General features: G+C 38.2%; 1 protein-coding gene across 2 annotated transcripts in view; it reads right to left on the reverse strand.

The window, feature by feature from the left end:
- The window catches only part of Rnf115 (ring finger protein 115), a 79,274-nt gene continuing 58,073 nt past the window's right edge, over window positions 1-21,201 (reverse strand). For both annotated transcript variants that reach the window (XM_074050607.1, XM_074050608.1), the window contains 5 exons: window positions 9,063-9,134; window positions 7,832-7,904; window positions 6,800-6,893; window positions 5,123-5,238; window positions 1-4,375 (listed from right to left, as the gene is read on the reverse strand). In XM_074050607.1, coding sequence (XP_073906708.1) covers window positions 4,244-4,375; window positions 5,123-5,238; window positions 6,800-6,893; window positions 7,832-7,904; window positions 9,063-9,134 — 487 coding nt within the window. In that variant the 3' untranslated portion in view covers window positions 1-4,243. The remainder of the gene's footprint in view (window positions 4,376-5,122; window positions 5,239-6,799; window positions 6,894-7,831; window positions 7,905-9,062; window positions 9,135-21,201) is intronic.

Consider the following 21,201-nt stretch of genomic DNA (forward strand, 5'->3'; position numbering starts at 1 on the left):
TGATGAATACATTGTCCTTAGCGTCATTTATTCTCAATCCTTGGAAATCATGAGGTCTTTACTTCAAGTAAATCTCTTTGCCACAGATCACATGTAACAAAGTACTTGTCCAAGTCAACAATGTTCTGTAAAAGAAAATTCATGGAAACACGGGACCTGAACGTATATAAATGATACAATCAGACTGAGGCTCCAGCCCTCTTCTGTACTATTTTTCAGTGCCCACTGGATCTCTTCTTCTTCCAGCATGAAATGTGTATAGATGTGAGTATATACATTATCTATATATATACAAATATACATGAATGTGCAATACAAACACATAAACAAGAATTTTTCCTTAATAACTATTTAATCAAAGTGAGAATTGCTGAAGTTAAAAAAAAAAGGATCTTCTCCAAAAATCTTCCTTCTAACTTGAAAACCAGTTATTGGACCAGAGTACTGCTCAAAGAAAACTTCTAAGAAGCATTTGCTTAATTGTTATGCAGCAAATGTTGATAAATAAAATTTATACTGAGCTGAGTAAGCTATTTAAGTAGTAGAATTTCTATCTTCTGCCAAAATAATTATTTTTCTTAGAAATTAAAACATTATTGTAAGGAAAGAATCAAGGAGCTATAGCAACAGGGACAATATGTCATTCTGAAGTTGTCAGATTTCTCAGTTCTTCAGAGAATTGGCAACAGGAACTCTGAGGAAAAATTAATTTTTAATATAAAGATTATTTCTTCTTCTTCCTCCCAACTCATTAGCTCTGAAACCTTAAAGATGTTAGGGTTATCAGCTAAATGTCCACTTCTCTGCCCTTCCCGCCCAGCTTCCCAGTTCTGTCCAGCTAAAATAACCCACATGAAAATGGGTTAGACTAACCTATCTGGAAATTACCTAAGGAGAAATAATCACTAGGAGGACAGCAAGGCACCAACCTATATAATCTCTCAACTTCAAGTCTACTAATTTCTAGGAAATCTTTCCTAGTTATTTGAGAATCAAATCATTTCCTTCCCTGTTGCTTTAAATTGTAACAGACAGGAGGGAATATACATATACATATATATGACATATATGATAAGAAAAATTAGAATGAACAAGAAGACATTAAGAATAAGAAAATGATCTATTCAGCTCTGTGTAGTATTCAAAGGGTAGGGAGGCCATTTAATATAAACATAAAGGCCTCAAGTTCACACTGAAGAACTCAAGATCTAAAATCCTAACAGTTCTCTCATCTCTTTGACAATCAGAGACAGCTGATTGGAGCAATAAGAGTTCTTATGTCTCCCTTGATTCCTAAGTATGTAAAGCTTCCAGCTATAAAGGAATAAGTACCTGAAAAGTTCAGGTTGTCTAGCCTTCTGCTATGGGCCCTATACCTAAACTATTTGAAACATTTAAGGGAAAGGCATTTTGAGAAATAAACTCTTAACCCTAACCTATGAATCTAAAATGTTTCTTGCTAGAATGAGAGGCATATCAGATTTCTAGGCTTATTAAGGCTAAGAAGAAATTAGGTACACACTATATACCATACCACTGAGGTCTCTAAGCCAAGGCAGAATTTCTTGTAGAGGCAAGACTTAAGTGAGATGAAGATCACTCTGTGTGTGTCATTTCTATTCTACTCACTGTGATGGTTAATTTTATGTGTTAACTTGACTAGGCCATAGGATATCAAACATTATTCTGGGTGTGTCTGAAGGCATTTTTGGATGAGATAAACATTTGAATCAGCAAGTTGACACTGAGCATTATCCCTAATTGGGGGGAGGAAGGGAGAAGTTCATCTAATCAGTGGAAGGCCTGAATAGGACAAAAGACTGGCCTCCCTCAAATAAGAGCTACTCTTCCTTCCTGACATCTGCCTTTCCTGCCTTTTGGACTGGGACTGAAACTTCAGCTTTCTTTGAATCTCAAGTCTACTGACTTTCAGACTGTAATTTATACCATTATATCTCCTGGTGTTCAAGCCTTCAGACTTGGACTGGAACTACACCAACTGTTCTCCTGGGTTTCCAGCTGGCCCACAGAGCATCTTGAGAGTTCTCAGCCTTCATAACTGCATAAGACAATTCCTTATAATAAATCTCTTTCTATATCTACATATATATCCTATCAGTTCTGTTTACCTGAAAAACCCTAACTCCTTAACATACACTAATCTAGAAGTCTGAGATGCCTCCTATTACAAGAACAGACAGTAAAAAATTACAAATTCATTAAGTGGGACAAGTTTGGGAAATAGCAAAATGAGTCTTATGTCCTTTACTACAGAAAAAAAAAAGAGTAAAGAAAATTTAAGATAACCTAGTCTGATGCTATTTATTATGCATCAACAGGCAGATTCCTGTCTAGTACTTTGTTTACAAAGTATTCCTGTCTAATTTACTTTGTAAAACTACTCAGAACTAGTTCTCCAGTTTTAACTAAAAATTTAACTAAATGTCCTGGCATCATCTAGAAACCAACAGGTAGACAAAAGTTCCCAAGTTACCATAATTTTTCTGAGACAGCTGATTCAAGTTCTAATTGAAAACTGTAATGTGCTCCAATTTCAACACAGTCTTCCTCCAAATATTTCTAATATAACTCTTGCCTCCCCCCCCATTCTCCTCACCCCCTCCCATCCAAAACTAATGTGTATTCTCAAGCTACATTTTATACACTAATTACAGTTAAAACGATCACTTTTCTCAAAGAAAAATATCATTACAGAGGTGTAACAGGAAAGGTATATAAGAAAAATTTTATTCCCTCTGGGCTACCTGACATATCCTTTTTGGTCACCTGTAAATTCAGCAGGCTACTCTCTACTTTATCTCTTCCCTCCCCAACTCCTCCTCCTTCTACTAAAGTACAAATTTATCTTTAATGCCCCCCTATTCCCTTACCCCCAAGTCAGTACGTGACAGTCAAACAAAAATCAAGACAGAGACTCACTAAAATAGTGGAGATCTTACTCTGATCATTCTAAAGTATGAAAGGCTGATGTGATACTGCAAATGTTGCCACTTATGCACCTTAAATACCCTTTTTGGTATACCAACACATATTCACATATATACATCCCTTTATGTCCTTGAGACTTTGAAGTTCCAACAACATTATTGACATCCTTTATTTATTCAACTTTAAGCATTTAAAGAGAATGTAAATGGACACTGTTAGACTTAAAAAGTAAGGCCTATCTTTCCCAGATCAAGTTGTTTTGGGCATAATCACATTAAGCAGCTTGATTCCAAGTATAGCCAGAACCAAGAAGAACAGGAAAAAGTTTGAGAGATGAAAGTTTTTTAAAAAAATTAAAATAAGACATACAAAAATCTCAATTCCTAAAGAGCAATGAATTACCAAATACATTGAACTGTCTGTAGAAGCAGTTATAAATAATCCTATTTCTATGTGAGAAATTATTGTAAGGTCCCTCATATAAAAGAAAGTAAACAGTGAGTTGGGGTCATTAAAAAAAATATCAGAACTGAAGATTTCAAACATCTTTCTGTATCTACATGCTGCCCAACTCATTCCCAAAAAGGAACCAGAATCATATTCCTATCAATATAAGACTCCCAAGACATGCCATGTTGGTTTCTAGAGAAACTGCACCTCCTGAAATAGTCTTTGAAAATTAAAATGAGAAAACCAAAACATATGGTGATAGGCCACTTTTTTCTTCCCACTATAATTCTTTGATTTGCTCTCTGAGGGTCAAGACAAAACAAAATTAGTAGTCTCAGATTCCTGAATTAATCTTAACTCATTTCATTGCAAATGTGGTCAAGAGTAGATGTGTTTTTGTACAATTAAGACAAAAGAAATTTATATTAGCTGAACTTTAGGGCTCTGGTTCTTCTGTATTTACTGTAAAATACACTAAATATAGGATAAAGGTTGGAAGAGGAAGTGGAGACATCAATTACAAGGCAACATGACAGATAGCAGGAATCTAGCTAGACTTTAAGGAACAGATTCTATTCAGGCAGGAACAAACTGACATAATTAAGTTTCACACTTAAAAAATTATCACTCTGAATTCAAGAACACGAGGCATTTGGTTAGAGATACAAGTCCATCTGTAGATACTAAGTTTAAAGAAGAAAAACACTCACTGCATTAATATTATGGGTTTGGGTTTCTTGTATGATTCCTAAATCCATCTACTACTTTTTTTGTTTTACTATAATTTACAGCTATGATAAGAAGACTACCACAAACAGCCCTGGTTCAGGTATGGTCTTTAGTTTCAGAAAGTCCATCGATCATGTAGCTGGCTGTCACTGCTAAATCTGTTGCTTGCAGAAGCCTCAGAGTTCTGGGTTTGCCGAGTAGAATCCTCACCACTTAAGCTCTTCCTACAAACTGGACATGTGTCATGCTGAAATAGAAAGATATTAATCCATGTAAACAGCCTCATCTGAGTAGCTAGGGGTACTAATACATGAGAAATCCTGAAAGTTAGCCCATCAAAAATTATGACTTGATAACTAGAAAGACAAAAAGGTCATGCACCCTAACACAGTGCACATTGGGCTCCAAGGCATGATGCCAGGATATCTCTCCTGAACAGAATTTTAAGCAGAATGGACAGACAGAATTCCAGGCCAGTAAATTAACAATAGTTTACACATTGTCACCAAACAGAACTAACTAGAAACAGTGACCTGAGATCTGATAGACAAGTATGTGCTCACCACTTCTTCATGTAGTACAGAGAAAGAGTCAGCAAATGTTTTCCTTGAAGAGGCAGAGAGTAAGTATTTCAAGCTTGGTAGGCTACACCAATTCTGCTGCAACTACTCTGTCATATAGCACAAAAATAGTTACAATTTAAGTAAATGAGTATAGCTGTGTTCCAATAAACTTAATTTGCAAAAACAAGTGGCAGGCCACAGTGTTTCTAGTTAGTTAGGCTTTGGTTTACTCTCCACTAGTTAGAAAGTTCTAAAGAAATAGTAATATAACAACATAGTGATGGTGGTACTAGGAGTTAGTCAGGAATTTATGGGACTAAAATCTGATCTATTCAGCTCTCTATAAGATGTTAACTATACCTTTACTCTGAACCATCCCTACAAGAATATGTGACTTGCACAGTTGCCTCATCACAGCTGGCTGTACTTACCAGTTCTAACCATGGCACAATACAACTGCTGTGAAAGAAGTGATTGCAGGGTAACTGCCTGACTTCCTCTCCAACTGCATAATCTTCTTTGCATACTGGACATTCTAAACCTGTATCTATTGGAGGAAGAAATGCCTTTTAAAGTAAATAAGCAAAAAGAAGGAAAAAAACTAACCCAATGTCTCTAACGACCCCAACAATGCATAAAGAAAAGACACAGGAAACACAAGAAAAGTTGCACCAAATGGGAGGCAGATCAGAAGCAGAAATATTTCAAAATGGGGATAGAGGTGGTAGTTTAGCTAATGATATCAGCTAGTCTATATTCCTAGTGGTTGGGATATGTTCCACACCTCAACAGTGGTCAAGGCATTTGGAGGAGGATTATCACTTAGTAGATTCACTCCTTCCTTTACATTCACACCAACCTTCCAACTTTTCCAACTTTTATTTCTCAGGCCAACTCTACTGAAACAGCCTGCCAGGCAGTATCCCTAATTCTAGGCCTTTAACCCTTCAAATATATCCTATAATTTTGCTCCAGCTAATTCCCCTAAGACCAGCTTCATAGCAATTCTCAGCTCACTCTCACTTGGACTCTTAGGTGGCACTTAAGAATTAAGACCTTCATTTCATCTCCTTACCCAAATCAGAGCCCACTCACTATTCACCCTGACAGTACCACCTTTATAGCTACATAGTCATGAAATCTTAGAATCATCTTTGATCTTTTCCCCTTCTTCCTCTCACTATGTGATGACTAATGAAAAGTCTATCTTGAAAATGAACTTCTAAATCTACCCTTTCCCTTCTGTCAGCATTGCCACCACCACCACTGGAATCCCATAAGGACACAGTAACAGCCTCTTCAATCCTTTTTTTTACTTGCTCTCCCTTCCACTCTATTTTACATACTACCTCCAGACTAACCCTCCCTAAAATCTCTTAAAATCCTTCATTCCTCCATTTGAGGACCCTATTACCTAAAACATTTAGCTTTCATTCTCTTGAAGTTTCATGATTCTCTAAAACAGGATGCTACTCTATTTAGTCATACCTCCCATTACTTCACAAATCAGATCCTCTTTCAGATCTAATAAGGTTACTTTCCTATACCTGACTCAAATACCATATCTATGCTGATATTCTAAATTAGACAGTGCTTCTTAAGAATGACCTAAGATGATCCATCTTATCTTTAAATCTTCTTTTACTATAAACCTGAATTTCTGGGGGAAGTAAGTCTCAGTCCAAAATAAAATCTCTAATCACTAACTCCCTTCAGTGCTTATAAATAAAGTAATGGCTGTGTCTAAAGTACTTAACTGCACCCAGCACAAAGTAAACATGAATAAATTCCTAGCCTCTCATGTGTTCTCTTTCCTTTCTTCACAGTCAGTATCATCTGTCTAACACTATTTTCAACACTTTTTAAAACATTTGGTGAGTTCTGTTTCCAGTTATAAGTTCTTCTGATTAGAATCAAGTCTTATACCTCCTCAGTCCCAATGGCATCAAGAAAAGGGACATGGTAACTACTCAGGAAATACCTGTTGATTAGCTTCCATATCTGGTAGCTAGACAGGAATTTTAGGGGGATATAGCTTCATATAGGAAGGTACTGGCATATTGAACAGAGGTCATAAGATGACAGGATATATATGAAAATGAACTTACCAACTTGTTCCTGAGTTACTGTCACTGTTGGAAGAGATGTGATCTTTTCCTTGTCGGCTGGTGGAGGCCCTGTGTTTTCCAGTTGTCCTAAAAGCTACAAGGAAAAAAAAGAAGAAGAAATAGCAGACATCTCAGTATCTCTGGAGAGGGAGCTGCTCCAGCTGAGAACAAATAGTATAGATGTTAAAAACATTAGTTGCTCTTATATCTGCAAGTCTCCAAGAGGCCTGGGTTTCCCCTTTCCTACTGCTAGAAGACTTATAATTGCTTTGCAATCTCAGAGTGACATGAGTATAACCTACAAACAGACGCATGATCTCAAGGCCCACCTCTGAACACAAAGCAACTTTGGATGGGGTGGCAAAAGGGTTATGACATCATGGATTTAATAATTACAGCTTAATAAAAAGTAATACCTAACTGGTCCAAAAACTTCATTCTGCTGGAAGAAGAAAAGGGTTGAAGTACAGAGTAAGCACAGAGTAAGTCAAGAAATAGGTAAATTACTGCCTATGAGAAGACATGGATATAAACAACATGCTTGCTAGTCTCAGTAATCCACACGGGAAATGGAAAACCAATTAAATTAAAATGAACATAAACAAGTGGAAGCAAATATACATGGCATGAGAATACCTTTTTCTCTGCTTCCTTCCCCTACTTTGCTCCATCTAGCAGAAATCCCTGCTTCAACATGAGAGACCCTCCTTTTTTGTGAAGTACTTGTTTTATAGGATCCTCATGGGACAGAACAAGAGGCCAAAAATACAATACACTGGTTGTTCTAGGATAAGTCTTTACTTCCTTTGGAAGTGAAATCACCTTCTAGAATCCTCTTGGGCCTGGTTGATACATGAATACTGAGCTAACCCCATAAACCATTTATCTACTTAATAGGATGGAAACCCAAAAAGCTCAAAATATTAGATAAAGCAGAGTAACTGTCATTTCAGAAAGTAGCAGAAGGAAAGCAGAAAGCCTGTGGAACCATGAGACACACTGAACAGACACCCTCAAAAGGCAGCTCCTCACCTGGGTTACAATGGCATCAAGCCCTGTCTGACCCCAGGCATAGTCCCCAGGGTTGGAGTGCAGCATTCCGCTCCTATACATGAGATGAGACAGACAGCATTAGATGGAGTGACTAGGCTCTGCCTTACACCACAGAAAAAAAAAACTATCAGAAAGATCCTGTTCTCCCTCAGAGCTGGAAAGTCACTAATCCTCTAGAATAAAGAGGCAAAGAATTTCTCTATATTTTCAAGATCAAGCAGATTATCTAGAGATAGCCTCTCATTCTCTAAGAATTTCACTTAACTGGAACATAAAATGTGATGCCATCTAAAATACCTTATGACACCAACAGCAAAATGAGTGACTTATTACCTAAGGGTTAGGTTTGTCTTTTTCTCCACCAACTTACATTAAATGTAGCTGGAGCTGCTTTTTAAGGAAGTTTTTCCTTCATGGCTACCAAAATCTACATCAGACTTCCCTCAATCAAACAGGCTGTGCTTGGTCCTGGACAATAAGAAGCTTTCTAGTACAGAAGCAGGCATAGCAAAGTCTCTCTGAATCACAACTCAGAGCAGTTACAAAACGGACCTGTCAGTACCTCATTCTTGGTATTGCTGGTGCAGTACCCTGGATGGAGGTCCAGACTCTGACTGGAACACGTTTAAAGGAACTAGAGGCTAGGAAATGGACTAAGTGTGGGGAAGGACTCAAGTCTCTCTGAGCGAAGAAGTTTTCTGGAGCAGATTTAGAAGTGACAAATAATTGTCTAGACAAGAAGAAATTCCATTTTTAATCCCTACCATACCTAAGTGTCACTCTGATACTAAATTATGGCCTTTTGTTTCTTTTGCAAACCTTATTTTAGAAAAAGAAAGGTTTCATGTTTTCAACTTCAGAAATTCTTAAAAGAATAAAATCTTCCTGCATATCCAGAGGGGAAACTCAGAATCAGATACCAAGCTTGGCAGGAACCATCTCATTCCCTCAGACCAGAATATGAAAGTAATAAGACATATTCAGCACTCAAACATTTTGAGGGACCAGGACCGCCCTCCTGATCCTGAACAATAAAAAGTAAGTTCTGATTAAGTTTGGGTTCAGCAGACAATGGAAGTCTAAAAACTTTCCAATCACTTCTACATACTCACCTATGTAGACTTTTTCCTTCTTTCTGTAAGACAGAAACTATAATAGCTAAAAATGATGCTAATCCAGCAGGTAAGACAGACAACAACTAGTTACTTACCAAGAAAAAGGGTGTGAGGATCCAGGAATTGCAGAATTTGCGAAGAATCCTGCAAAGATCTGTTGTATCATTCTGTTAAAAGAGAAAAATAATTAAATTAGATAGCACATGAAAATACTCTACTAATCACAAACTATTTCCCCAAACTACAATGGCTTTCCACCGATTATTACACAAGAGATAGCACCAGAAATCAGTCTACTGCATATGGTATGTGATTTTGCTATAACAACTATCTTTGAGAGCTCTGCCATCTTACAGATTAATAGATTTTTGTGAATTAGGCTGGAAAGGGATCACATCTTATGCAGATCAGTGCAGTTTTCAAACTATATTCCTTGGCTCTCTGGCACCAATATGAGGAGTTAAAAGGGATGCTAAGCCAATGGGATTCTGGACCTACTTCCTTTGTACAAGGGTAGTTTATGTGCCTTACACACTAGATTTCTACATAAGATATTATTTAAAGGGCCTTTTTCGTAAGTTTGAGGATAACTGTATTTAGAGGGTATTTCAGATGACCATAACAAATATACAAACACTGATACATGCTTGATACACTTAAAATGGTATATGTACCCATTTCTTTATACTAATGAGTTGGTCTTTGTTACCCAAAGAGATGTTGGGGTGATGCCTCAGCAAAAGAAAAAAACCAAAAGGGGCTAGTATAGCTTAGTGGTAGAACACTGGCCTGGTATATGTGAGGTTCTGAGTTCGATTTCTAGTACTGCCAAAAAAAAACCCAAACTCCAGAAGGAAGTGCTTTTCTTGTATTTCCAGTGTTCTGAATGATATGCACTTTATTAGGCCAATCAATATAACTTTGACAGTAGCCAATGTTAGACTAACAATAGTTAACTCTATTTCCTCATAGTTTTTTTTTTTTGGTTTTTTTTTTTAATGTGTGTATTTCAGTACTGATAACTGATTTAGGGCCTTGCACTTGCTAGGCAAGCACTCTACCATTTGAGCCATGCCCTGAATCCTTTTAGTTTGGTTTTCAAATAGGGTCTCAAGCTAACTTTACCTGGGCTGGCTGGGAACCACAATCCTCCTACCTCCACCTCCTGAACAGCTGGGATTACAGATATGTGCAATAATATGCCTGGCTTGTTTTCAAGATAGGGTCTCACTAACTTTTGCATAGGGTGGCCTAGAATCTCCACCCTCCTGTCTATCTATTAAGTAGCTGGAATTACAGGTACAGTCCACCACATCTAAGTCCTCATTACTTAACTTTTAATTGACAAAAGCTATTTTTAAAAATTTTTATATAGGTATAGCTGTACAACATAATGTTCTAAAAGATACACACATTGGAAAATGGTTAAGTCAAGCTAATTACCATGTGTTTATCTCATTTGTGATGAGATCTCTTATTTGTGATGAGAACATTTAAAATCTATTCTCCTAGCAATTTTCAAGGGTACAACACATTATTAACTGTAGTCAGCAGGCTATACAATAGACCTCTTGAACTTATTCCTCCTAACTGAAATATTGTATCCTTTGAACAACATTTCCCCAATTCACCCTCTTATAACTATCTCCTGGTAAACACCATTCTATTCTTTGCTTTTGTAAGTTTGAGTTTTTTAGAATTCTCTGAGTTTGTTTTTAAAAATGAGTAAAAATTATTTGATAATCCACCCTTGAGTGTAAACTGGATTTAGTGACTGACTTCTTAACAAGAGGACATCCAAAAGAAGTTCAAAAAAGGTACTGTGGCTTCTTTCTTGTCCTTCTCTTTGATCACTTACTCTGGGACAGTGCCATATTAAGTAGTTGTATGGAAAGACCCATGTGATAAAGAACTAGGCCTCCTGCCAAGAGCCAGAACAAACTCACCAGAATAAGTATAAGCCCCAATGGATCTGTAGATGACTACAGCAACGGCCAACATGTTGACTGTAAGCTCATGAGACCAAGGACCTTCTGGTTCACTCAACTAATCCACTTCCATATTCTTGACCCACTAGATTCGTGAGATAATAAATGCTTGTTGTTTTATGGCACTAAGTTCTGTATAATTTGTTATATAGCAATTGATAACTACTATACATTTTGATATCAGGACATGGGTACTACTATAATAAAAACCTAAAATGTGGGACTATCTTTGGAACCCAGCAGTGGGCAGAAACTGTAAGGACTTAGAGGAAAGCATCAGTGAAAAATTGAAGATCCTTAAAGAAACAGTAGTATGACTGGATATAGCACAGTGGTAGAGCACTTGTCTAATATGTGTACAGTCCTGGGTTTAATCTTCAGCATTGCAGGGCTGGTGGAGTGACTCAAGTGGTAGAGTACCTGCCTAACAAGCATGAGGCCCTGAGTTCAAACCCTAGTCCCATTAAAAAAAAAAAAAAGCAATCTTCAGCATTGCAAAAGAACCACCTCAACCCCCACCAACACACACACACACACAGACACACACACACACACACACACACACAGACACACACACACACACACACACACACACACACACAATAGAAGGCACAATAGCCTTTGAGAAAGTTATGGGTGAAAATTTACGGGAATACTGAGAAAATCTTATTAGAGGGACAGGGATCTATATTAAGGTACTGTCTGCTTTAACATGGAGAATATAAGTTGTGGCTCAGGAACTGAACAATGATCTAGCAAAGAGATTTCTCAGGCTGAAGGTACTGCTTGACTTCTTGTTGCTTACAAATTAAAAGGTAAGAGGAGGGCTAGGGGTGTGACTCAAGTGGTAGAGCACATGCCTAGCAAACATGAAGCTCTGAATTCAAACCCTAGTACTGTCAAAACAAACAAACAAAAAGAGAAAGAGGAAATGGATAAATTAAAGGACAGTTTAAAAGGAGTTAGGAATAATGGAAGAGATAAAACTTATTCAAGGTACACTGTACAGGATTATCACAACAAAATCCTTTCATATTATTAATGTATGCTAATTTAAAAATTTTTAAAGGAGTTAGGAGAGTATAATTTTGAGAATTGCTAGTATCTCCAAAGAGGAAATGATATTGAAGAAATGGATTTCAAGCCAGGCACCAGTGGCTCATGCCTGTAATCCTAGCTACTCAGGAGGCAGAGATCAGGAGGCTCGCAGTTCAAAGCCAGCCTGAGCAAACAATTTGTGAGACCCTATCTTGAAAACCCCTCACACAAGGTTGGTGGAGTGGCTTATGCTGAAGGCCCTAAGTTCAAGCGCAAGTACTGCAAAGAAGAAAAGAAATGGATTTCCAGGGCAAATGGAAGGAAAGGAAGAAGGAAGGAAATAAGTGTATTTTAAGCAAAAACTAAATACAGAAGTACTGTCAAAGAACCTGGTTTAAGATGAAGCTAAGAGTGTGGCTATAAAAGACCTGAGAAACATCTAAAGTGGTGGTAGAAAACCATGTGGTTAAACAACTGGGCTTCTAGGAACTTTAAAGGTATTGGGCTAGTTTCCCAGGGCTTCTATAATAAATGACTACAAATGGAGCAGCCTAAAACAACAGGAATTTATTCTCTCACTGTTTTGGAGGCCAGAAGTCTGAAATCAAGGTATCGGTAGAGTTGATTTCTTTTGGAAGCTCTGAGGAAGAATCTGTTCCATGCCTAGTTTCTGTTCCACACCTAGTTTCTGGTGACTACAAGCAATCCTTCCCATTCCTTGGTTCTATATACCCATTACACCAACCTCAGCTTTGATCTTCACTGGCTTTCTTCCCTGTGTCCTTTGTGTCTGTGTCTAAATGTCCCTCTTCTTGTAAGACCAACAGCTGCTGGACTAGGGCCCACCCTTAGTCAGTAGGATCCTGTCATAACTTGTATCTCTGAAAGACCATACTACCAAATAAGGTCACAGTCACAGGTAGGATTTGGACATATCTTTGGGGCAGATACACTTCTACCAGCAGAAACCCAAGGAAGAAGATCATCCAGAAAAGATCATCAAGAAGATTTATGGAAGGATTCCAAGATGGCGGCTAGAGGTAGGAAGCAGAAAGCGACCCTCCTATGGTGAAATCTTGGAGAGACGCTGGAGACACACTTTGCAGGCATAATCACCGAGAAAAGGCATAACTTTGACCCCTCCACATCTCCAGCCAGCGCAGAGAATCTCCACTTCACGTTAAACGGAGAAACGAGGAGGGCCCCCCGGGGCCGCCAGTGGCTGGCGCCCATATGGCTTGGGAAGACGCGGACCAGGTGAACTTCGCGGTACCGCGGTAGCCCACAGACAAGCCTGGGCCAGAGCAGCATAGCCCCCTGGACAGACTGACCTCCACCCAGGGAAAAAAGAGGAACTGAGTACTAAGCAATAAGAACAGTTAAGACACGCTGGAAAGAGGATGGGGCGCCCTGAGCGCTGAAGACTGGGGGAAGGGAATCCTTCCCGGGACTGTAAATAAACAAGCCAGGCGGGCTGGAGAGCCTCTGGCGGGAGCAGCGCGCGCCCAGCAACAAGGAGCGGGGAAGCTTGTGAGAGGAGGGAAGACCCACTGCCCACGTGAACTGTAAACAAACATGGCGGCCGGCAGGAGCAGCAGCACCACCCAGTAACCAGGAGCAGGAAAGCTTCTGAAAGTGGCAGTGGGAGGAAAACTTCAGAGGAGAGGGGGTAAGACCCACCTCCCACATGAACTGTAAATAAACACACAGGCCTGACAACGCGGGGCAGTGTCACCTTTCCCAGTGCTTGGAAAGGGGAAAGCCTGTAGCAGAGGCCCCCGCACAGGAGAACTCTGAACAAACAAAGCCAGTGGGGCCAGGTGAGTGCTAGCTCACCCCAGAGAGCTGCATAAATAACGCCGCCAGCTACAGGCTGAGAGCAGCAGGCAGGCAAGCCACAGCTGCAGATACCACTCTCAGAACTGTCTCCAGACGCTTTTTTTTCTTTTTCTCCTTACCTTTGATGAGAGAACAACCGAATTACACCTGCAAGCCGAAAAACTTACTGAAACTGTATTGCATTTGAACTGGGGACACTTGGTGGGGCTTTTGTGTGTGTGTGTGTGTGTGTGTGTGTGTGTGTAGTTTTGTTCTACTTTATGCATCCCCTTTGATGAGACAACTACAGAACAACATCTGAGGCACCAACTCCAGGACTGGAGATTGAGACGGACACCCAAATTATTAAGACTGAAACTGCATTGCATATAAACTTGGAAGTTTCTTGGGTTGTTTTTTTTTTAATTTTCTATTTTCCATTTTATTTTAATTCATTTTTATATATAGATATTACTTTCATTTACTTATTTTTTATTTTTTTTATCTTTGATTTTCAGTCCTCTCTCTGTCTCGCTAATGTCTGTTCAGCTTACTGTCGATTAGTACACTAACATTCCCTGTTTATACCTTTGAAACTCTCTTGTCTGATACCTTGTTCTGCTTTCTCCCTCTTGTCTGTATATTTGTTTTCCCCTTTTCTTTAACTTCTTGCTTTCCATCTCAGCTCACTCTTCCATTCTCAATATTACCATTGTTATTATTACAAGCTAGAAAATACTTAATTACACACAGTACAGGGACAGTAACAACGCCAAAGACAATGACAGGAAGACAGAAAAAACAGGGAAACCAGTTTCCCCACAGCAAAAAATTAGTACAGGAACCAGAGGGGAATGAAGAGAACAGAAACTCAGATCTAGACTCCAACAAAATGAAGATAAACTATGCCAAAGGACCCAATGAAGCCCACAAGAATAATTTAAAAGAAAACATACTACAAGTACTCAATGAGAATTTTATAGAGATGATACTGGATAGGGTCAACCAAAATGTACAGGAGACACTCAAGAAATTCCAAGACAATAAAAATAGAGAATTTGAAAAAGCAAAAGAAGAAATAAAGGAAACCATAGAGCACTGTATAAACACCAAAGTGAAAGAGAGAACACAATGAATAAATGGATAAATGAACTCAGGACAAAAATAGACAACAATAAAGAAGAAAACTGCCAGGATATGGAAAACCTCAGAAAAAAGAACGAAACAGAACTGCAAAACAAAATGGAAGGCCAATCCAGCAGAATAGAGCAAACAGAAGACAGAATCTCCGAAGTTGAAGATGAAATGGTAATTAAAGGAAAAACCGAAGAACTATTAATTAAACAACTCAAGACCTGTGAAAAGAAAATGCAAGAACTCATTGACTCCATCAAAAGACCAAACTTGAGAATCATGGGCATCGAAGAAGGAGAAGAGGTACAAGCGAAGGGAATGCGTAATATATTCAACAAAATAATAACAGAAAATTTCCCAAATTTAGAGAAAGATATTCCCATACAAATGCAAGAGGCCTCCAGGACACCAAACAGACCAGATCAAAATAGAACTACTCCACGACATATCATCATTAAAACAACAAGTTCAGAAACTAAGGAAAGAATATTGAAGGCTGTAAGAGAGAAAAAACAAGTAACATACAAAGGTAAACCCATCAAAATCACAGCAGACTTCTCAACAGAAACATTAAAAGCAAGAAGAGCGTGGGGTGAGATCTTCCGGGCACTGAATGAAAATAACTTCAACCCCAGGATACTCTACCCAGCAAAGCTATCATTCAAAATAGATGGAGCAATAAAAGTCTTCCATGATAAGCAGAAACTAAAACAATATGTGACCACAAAGCCACCATTACAAAAGATTCTGCAAGGGATCCTGCACACAGAAAGTGACACCCAACTTAACCATGAAAAGGCAGGCAGCACCAAACCACAGGATAAGAAAAAGCAAGACAGTAGAGAGTAACATCAAGTTAGGTACACACAATCAAACCTTCAAACAACTAAGACAACTAAATGGCAGGAATCACCACATACCTATCAGTACTAACGCTTAATGTTAATGGACTTAATTCACCCATCAAAAGACACCATTTGACAACATGGATTAAAAAAGAAGATCCAACAATTTGTTGCTTACAGGAGACTCATCTCACTGACAGAAATAAGCATATGCTTAGGATGAAAGGCTGGAAGAAGATTTACCAAGCCAATGGCCCCCGAAAACAAGCAGAAGTAGCAATACTTATCTCTGACAAAGTAGACGTCAAACCTACATTGATCAAACGAGATAAAGAAGGACATTCCATACTAATAAAAGGGGAAATAGACCAAAAGGAAATAATAATCATCAATCTGTACGCACCCAATGTCAACGCACCCAATTTCATCAAACATACCCTGAAAGACCTAAAAGCATATATAAATGCCAACACAGTGGCCGTGGGAGACTTTAACACTCCATTATCATCAATAGATAGGTCATCCAAACAAAAACTCAATAAAGAAATCCAAGATCTAAAATATGCAATAGATCAAGTGGACCTAGTAGATGTCTACAGAACATTTCATCCAACCTCTACACAATATACATTCTTCTCAGCAGCCCATGGAACCTTCTCCAAAATAGATCATATCCTAGGGCACAAAGCAAGTCTCAGCAAATATAAGAAAACAGAAATAATACCGTGCATACTATCTGACCACAATGCAGTAAAAGTAGAACTCAACAACAAAAGTAAAGACAAAAAACATGCAAACAGCTGGAAACTAAATAACTCATTACTTAATGAAGAATGGATCATCGATGCAATAAAAGAGGAAATTAAAAAGTTCCTGGAAGTCAATGAAAATGAAACACAACCTACCGGAACCTATGGGACACAGCTAAGGCAGTCTTGAAAGGAAAGTTTATAGCCATGAGTGCATATATTAAAAAGATTGAAAGATCCCAAATCAATGACCTAATGATACATCTCAAACTCCTAGAAAAACAAGAACAAGCAAATCCCAAAACAAATAGAAGGAGACAAATAATAAAAATAAGAGCTGAAATCAACGAAATAGAAACCAAAAAAACCATACAAAGAATTAATGAAACAAAAAGTTGGTTCTTTGAAAAAATAAACAAGATCGATAGACCCCTGGCAAACCTGACTAAAATGAGGAGAGAAAAAACCCAAATTAGTAGAATTAGGAATGCAAAAGGGGAGATAACAACAAACACCATGGAAGTCCAGGAAATCATCAGAGACTACTTTGAGAACCTATATTCAAATAAATTTGAAAATCTAAAAGAAATGGACAGATTTCTAGATACATATGATCATCTAAAACTGAACCAAGAGGAAATTAATCACCTGAATAGATCTATAACACAAAATGAAATTGAAGCAGCAATCAAGAGTCTCCCCAAAAAGAAAAGTCCAGGACCTGATGGATTCTCTGCTGAATTCTATCAGACCTTTAAAGAAGAACTGATACCAACCCTCCTTAAACTGTTCCACGAAATAGAAAGGGAAGGAAAACTGCCTAACACATGTTATGAAGCCAGTATTACACTTATCCTAAAACCAGGCAAAGACACCTCCAAAAAGGAGAACTATAGGCCAATCTCCTTAATGAACATTGATGCAAAAATCCTCAACAAAATAATGGCAAACCGAATTCAGCAACACATGAAAAAGATTATTCACCATGACCAAGTAGGCTTCATCCCAGGGATGCAGGGGTGGTTCAACATACGAAAATCAATAAACGTAATAAACCACATTAACAGAAGCAAAGACAAAAACCACTTGATCATCTCAATAGATGCAGAAAAAGCCTTTGATAAGATCCAACATCATTTCATGATAAAAGCTCTAAGAAAACTAGGAATAGAAGGAAAGTTCCTCAACATTATAAAAGCTATATATGACAAACCTACAGCCAGCATTAGACTTAACGGAGAAAAATTAAAACCATTCCCTCTAAAATCAGGAACCAGACAAGGATGCCCACTATCTCCATTCCTATTCAACATAATACTGGAATTCCTAGCCAGAGCAATAGGCAAGAAGAAGGAATAAAAGGAATACAAATAGGTAAAGAAACTGTCAAAATATCCCTATTTGCAGACGACATGAACCTATACCTTAAAGACCCAAAAAACTCTACTCAGAAGCTTCTAGACATCATCAGTAGCTATAGCAAGGTAGCAGGATATAAAATCAACATAGAAAAATCATTAGCATGTCTATACACTAACAATGAGCAAACGGAAAAAGAATGTATGAAAACAATTCCATTTACAATAGCCTCAAACAAAATCAAATACCTAGGTGTAAACCTAACAAAAGATGTGAAAGACCTCTACAAGGAAAACTATACACTTCTGAAGAAAGAGACTGAGGAAGACTATAGAAAGTGGAGAGATCTCCCATGCTCATGGATTGGTAGAATCAACATAGTAAAAATGTCGATACTCCCCAAAGTAATCTACAAGTTTAATGCAATTCCCATCAAAATTCCAATGACATTCATTAAAGAGATTGAAAAATCTACTGTGAAATTTATATGGAAACACAAGAGGCCACGAATAGCCAAGGCAATACTCAGTCAAAAGAACAATGCAGGAGGTATCACAATACCTGACTTCAAACTATATTACAAAGCAATAACAATAAAAACAGCATGGTACTGGCACAAAAACAGACATGAAGACCAGTGGAACAGAATAGAGGATCCAGATATGAAGCCACACAACTATAAGCAACTTATCTTTGACAAAGGTGCTAAAAATATACGATGGAGAAATAGCAGCCTCTTCAACAAAAACTGCTGGGAAAACTGGTTAGCAGTCTGCAAAAAGCTGAAACTAGATCCATGTATATCACCCTATACCAAGATTAACTCAAAATGGATCAAGGATCTTAATATCAGACCACAAACTCTTAAGTTGATACAAGAAAGAGTAGGAAATATTCTGGAGTTAGTAGGTATAGGTAAGAACTTTCTCAACGAAACCCCAGCAGCACAGCAACTAAGAGATAGCATAGATAAATGGGACCTCATAAAACTAAAAAGCTTCTGTTCATCAAAAGAAATGGTCTCTAAACTGAAGAGAACACCCACAGAGTGGGAGAAAATATTTGCCAACTATACATCAGACAAAGGACTGATAACCAGAATATACAGGGAACTTAAAAAACTAAATTCGCCCAAAACTAATGAACCAATAAAGAAATGGGCATGTGAACTAAATAGAACTTTCTCAAAAGAAGAAATTCAAATGGCCAGAAAACACATGAAAAAATGCTCACCATCTCTAGCAATAAAGGAAATGCAAATTAAAACCACGCTAAGATTCCACCTCACCCCTGTTAGAATAGCCATCATCAGCAACACCACCAACAGCAGGTGTTGGCAAGGATGCGGGGAAAAAGGAACCCTCTTACACTGTTGGTGGGAATGTAGACTAGTACAACCACTCTGTAAAAAATTTGGAGGCTACTTAAAAAGCTGGACATCGATCCATTTGATCCAGCAATACCACTCTTGGGGATATACCCAAAAGACTGTTACTCCAGAGGCACCTGCATATCCATGTTTATTGCGGCACTATTCACAATAGCCAAGTTATGGAAACAGCCAAGATGCCCCAGCACTGACAAATGGATTAAGAAAATGTGGTATCTATACACAATGGAATTTTATGCAGCCATGAAGAAGAACGAAATGTTATCATTCGCTGGTAAATGGATGGAATTGGAGAACATCATTCTGAGTGAGGTTAGCCTGGCTCAAAAAACCAAAAATCGTATGTTCTCCCTCATATGTGGACATTAGATCAAGGGCAAACACAACAAGGAGATTGGACTATGAGCACATGATAAAAGCGAGAGCACACAAGGGAGGGGTGAGGATAGGTAAGACACCTAAAAAACTAGCTAGCATTTGTTGCCCTTAACGTAGAGAAACTAAAGCAGATACCTTGAAGCAACTGAGGCCAATAGGAAAAGGGGAACAGGTACTAGAGAAAAGGTTAGATCAAAAAGAATTAACCTAGAAGGTAACACCCACGCACAGGAAATCAATGTGAGTCAATGCCCTGTATAGCTATCCTTATCTCAACCAGCAAAAAACCCTTGTTCCTTCCTATTATTGCTTATACTCTCTCTACAACAAAATTAGAAATAAGGGCAAAATAGTTTCTGCTGGGTATTGGGGGGGGGAGAGGGAGGGGGCGGAGTGGGTGGTAAGGGAGGGGGTGGGGGCAGGGGGGAGAAATGACCCAAGCCTTGTATGCACATATGAATAATAAAAGAAAAATGAAAAAAAAAAAGAAGAAGAAGAAATAACTTAGAAGTTAACACACACGCACAGGAAATTAATGTGAGTCAACTCCCTGTATAGCTATCCTTATCTCAACTAGCAAAAACCCTTGTTCCTTCCTATTATTGCTTATACTCTCTCTTCAACAAAATTAGAGATAAGGGCAAAATAGTTTCTGCCGGGTATCGAGGGGTAAGGGGGGGGGGTAAGGGAGGGGAAAAGGGAAGAGGGGGAAGGGGGAAAGGGGGAAGAAATGACCCAAACATTGTATGCACATATGAATAAAATAAAAATTTAAAAAAAAAAAAGAAGATTTATGTGTGTGGCCAATTGCCTAATGGCACGTATCCCAGTAAGATTGACAGGAAATTGTTTAGAAGAAACACTTTAAATTTAAATTGAAAGGGGCAAACAACAGCACAAAATGAAAAGAGGGTTTTGGACCTTCAATTTTTACAAGAAGCTAAGAAAATGATGCAGCTGCAAACATGAATTACTTTTCACAGAAAAGAAAGGATGAATCGTAGGATGGGCTCAAGAACCAAGAGGGAGGAATCAAGAGCCACAGAGAAGCACTCCCAGCAGAGAAGTCAGTCATAATCAAGGAACCTTCAACAGTTGTTTCAACAACTATCAGAACTGTTATGAATCAGCAACACCTTTGTGTCATTTTCGCTGCTCAAAATTACTGTCTGTTCACATCTCTGTGGTAGGCAGATAACTTGACTCTTCAGTTTACAGGTTTTCACATCAAAAGAAATTGTACCAGAGAAATTATACACAAGGAACCTTATCTGCATCTGAGCATAGTTACAGGGCAACCACCTACATGCTTTAAAGGGACATAACTTTTGCTAGAGCTTGGAAGGTAAGTATATTTTGCACATGTAGAAGTGTATGTAATTTGTTGCCAGAGAAAGAACTGTGGGTAGTTAAAAAATATATCCACAAATTCTTTTATTATCACTTCTCTCCCCCTTTAAGAGGTAATACTTGGCTGTATTTTAGTGACTTTTTATAGATAAAATATGGCAGGAAAAGGTATTATAATGTCTTTC

Source organism: Castor canadensis, chromosome 12, assembly GCF_047511655.1.
Source record: "Castor canadensis chromosome 12, mCasCan1.hap1v2, whole genome shotgun sequence".
NCBI lineage: Eukaryota > Metazoa > Chordata > Mammalia > Rodentia > Castoridae > Castor > Castor canadensis.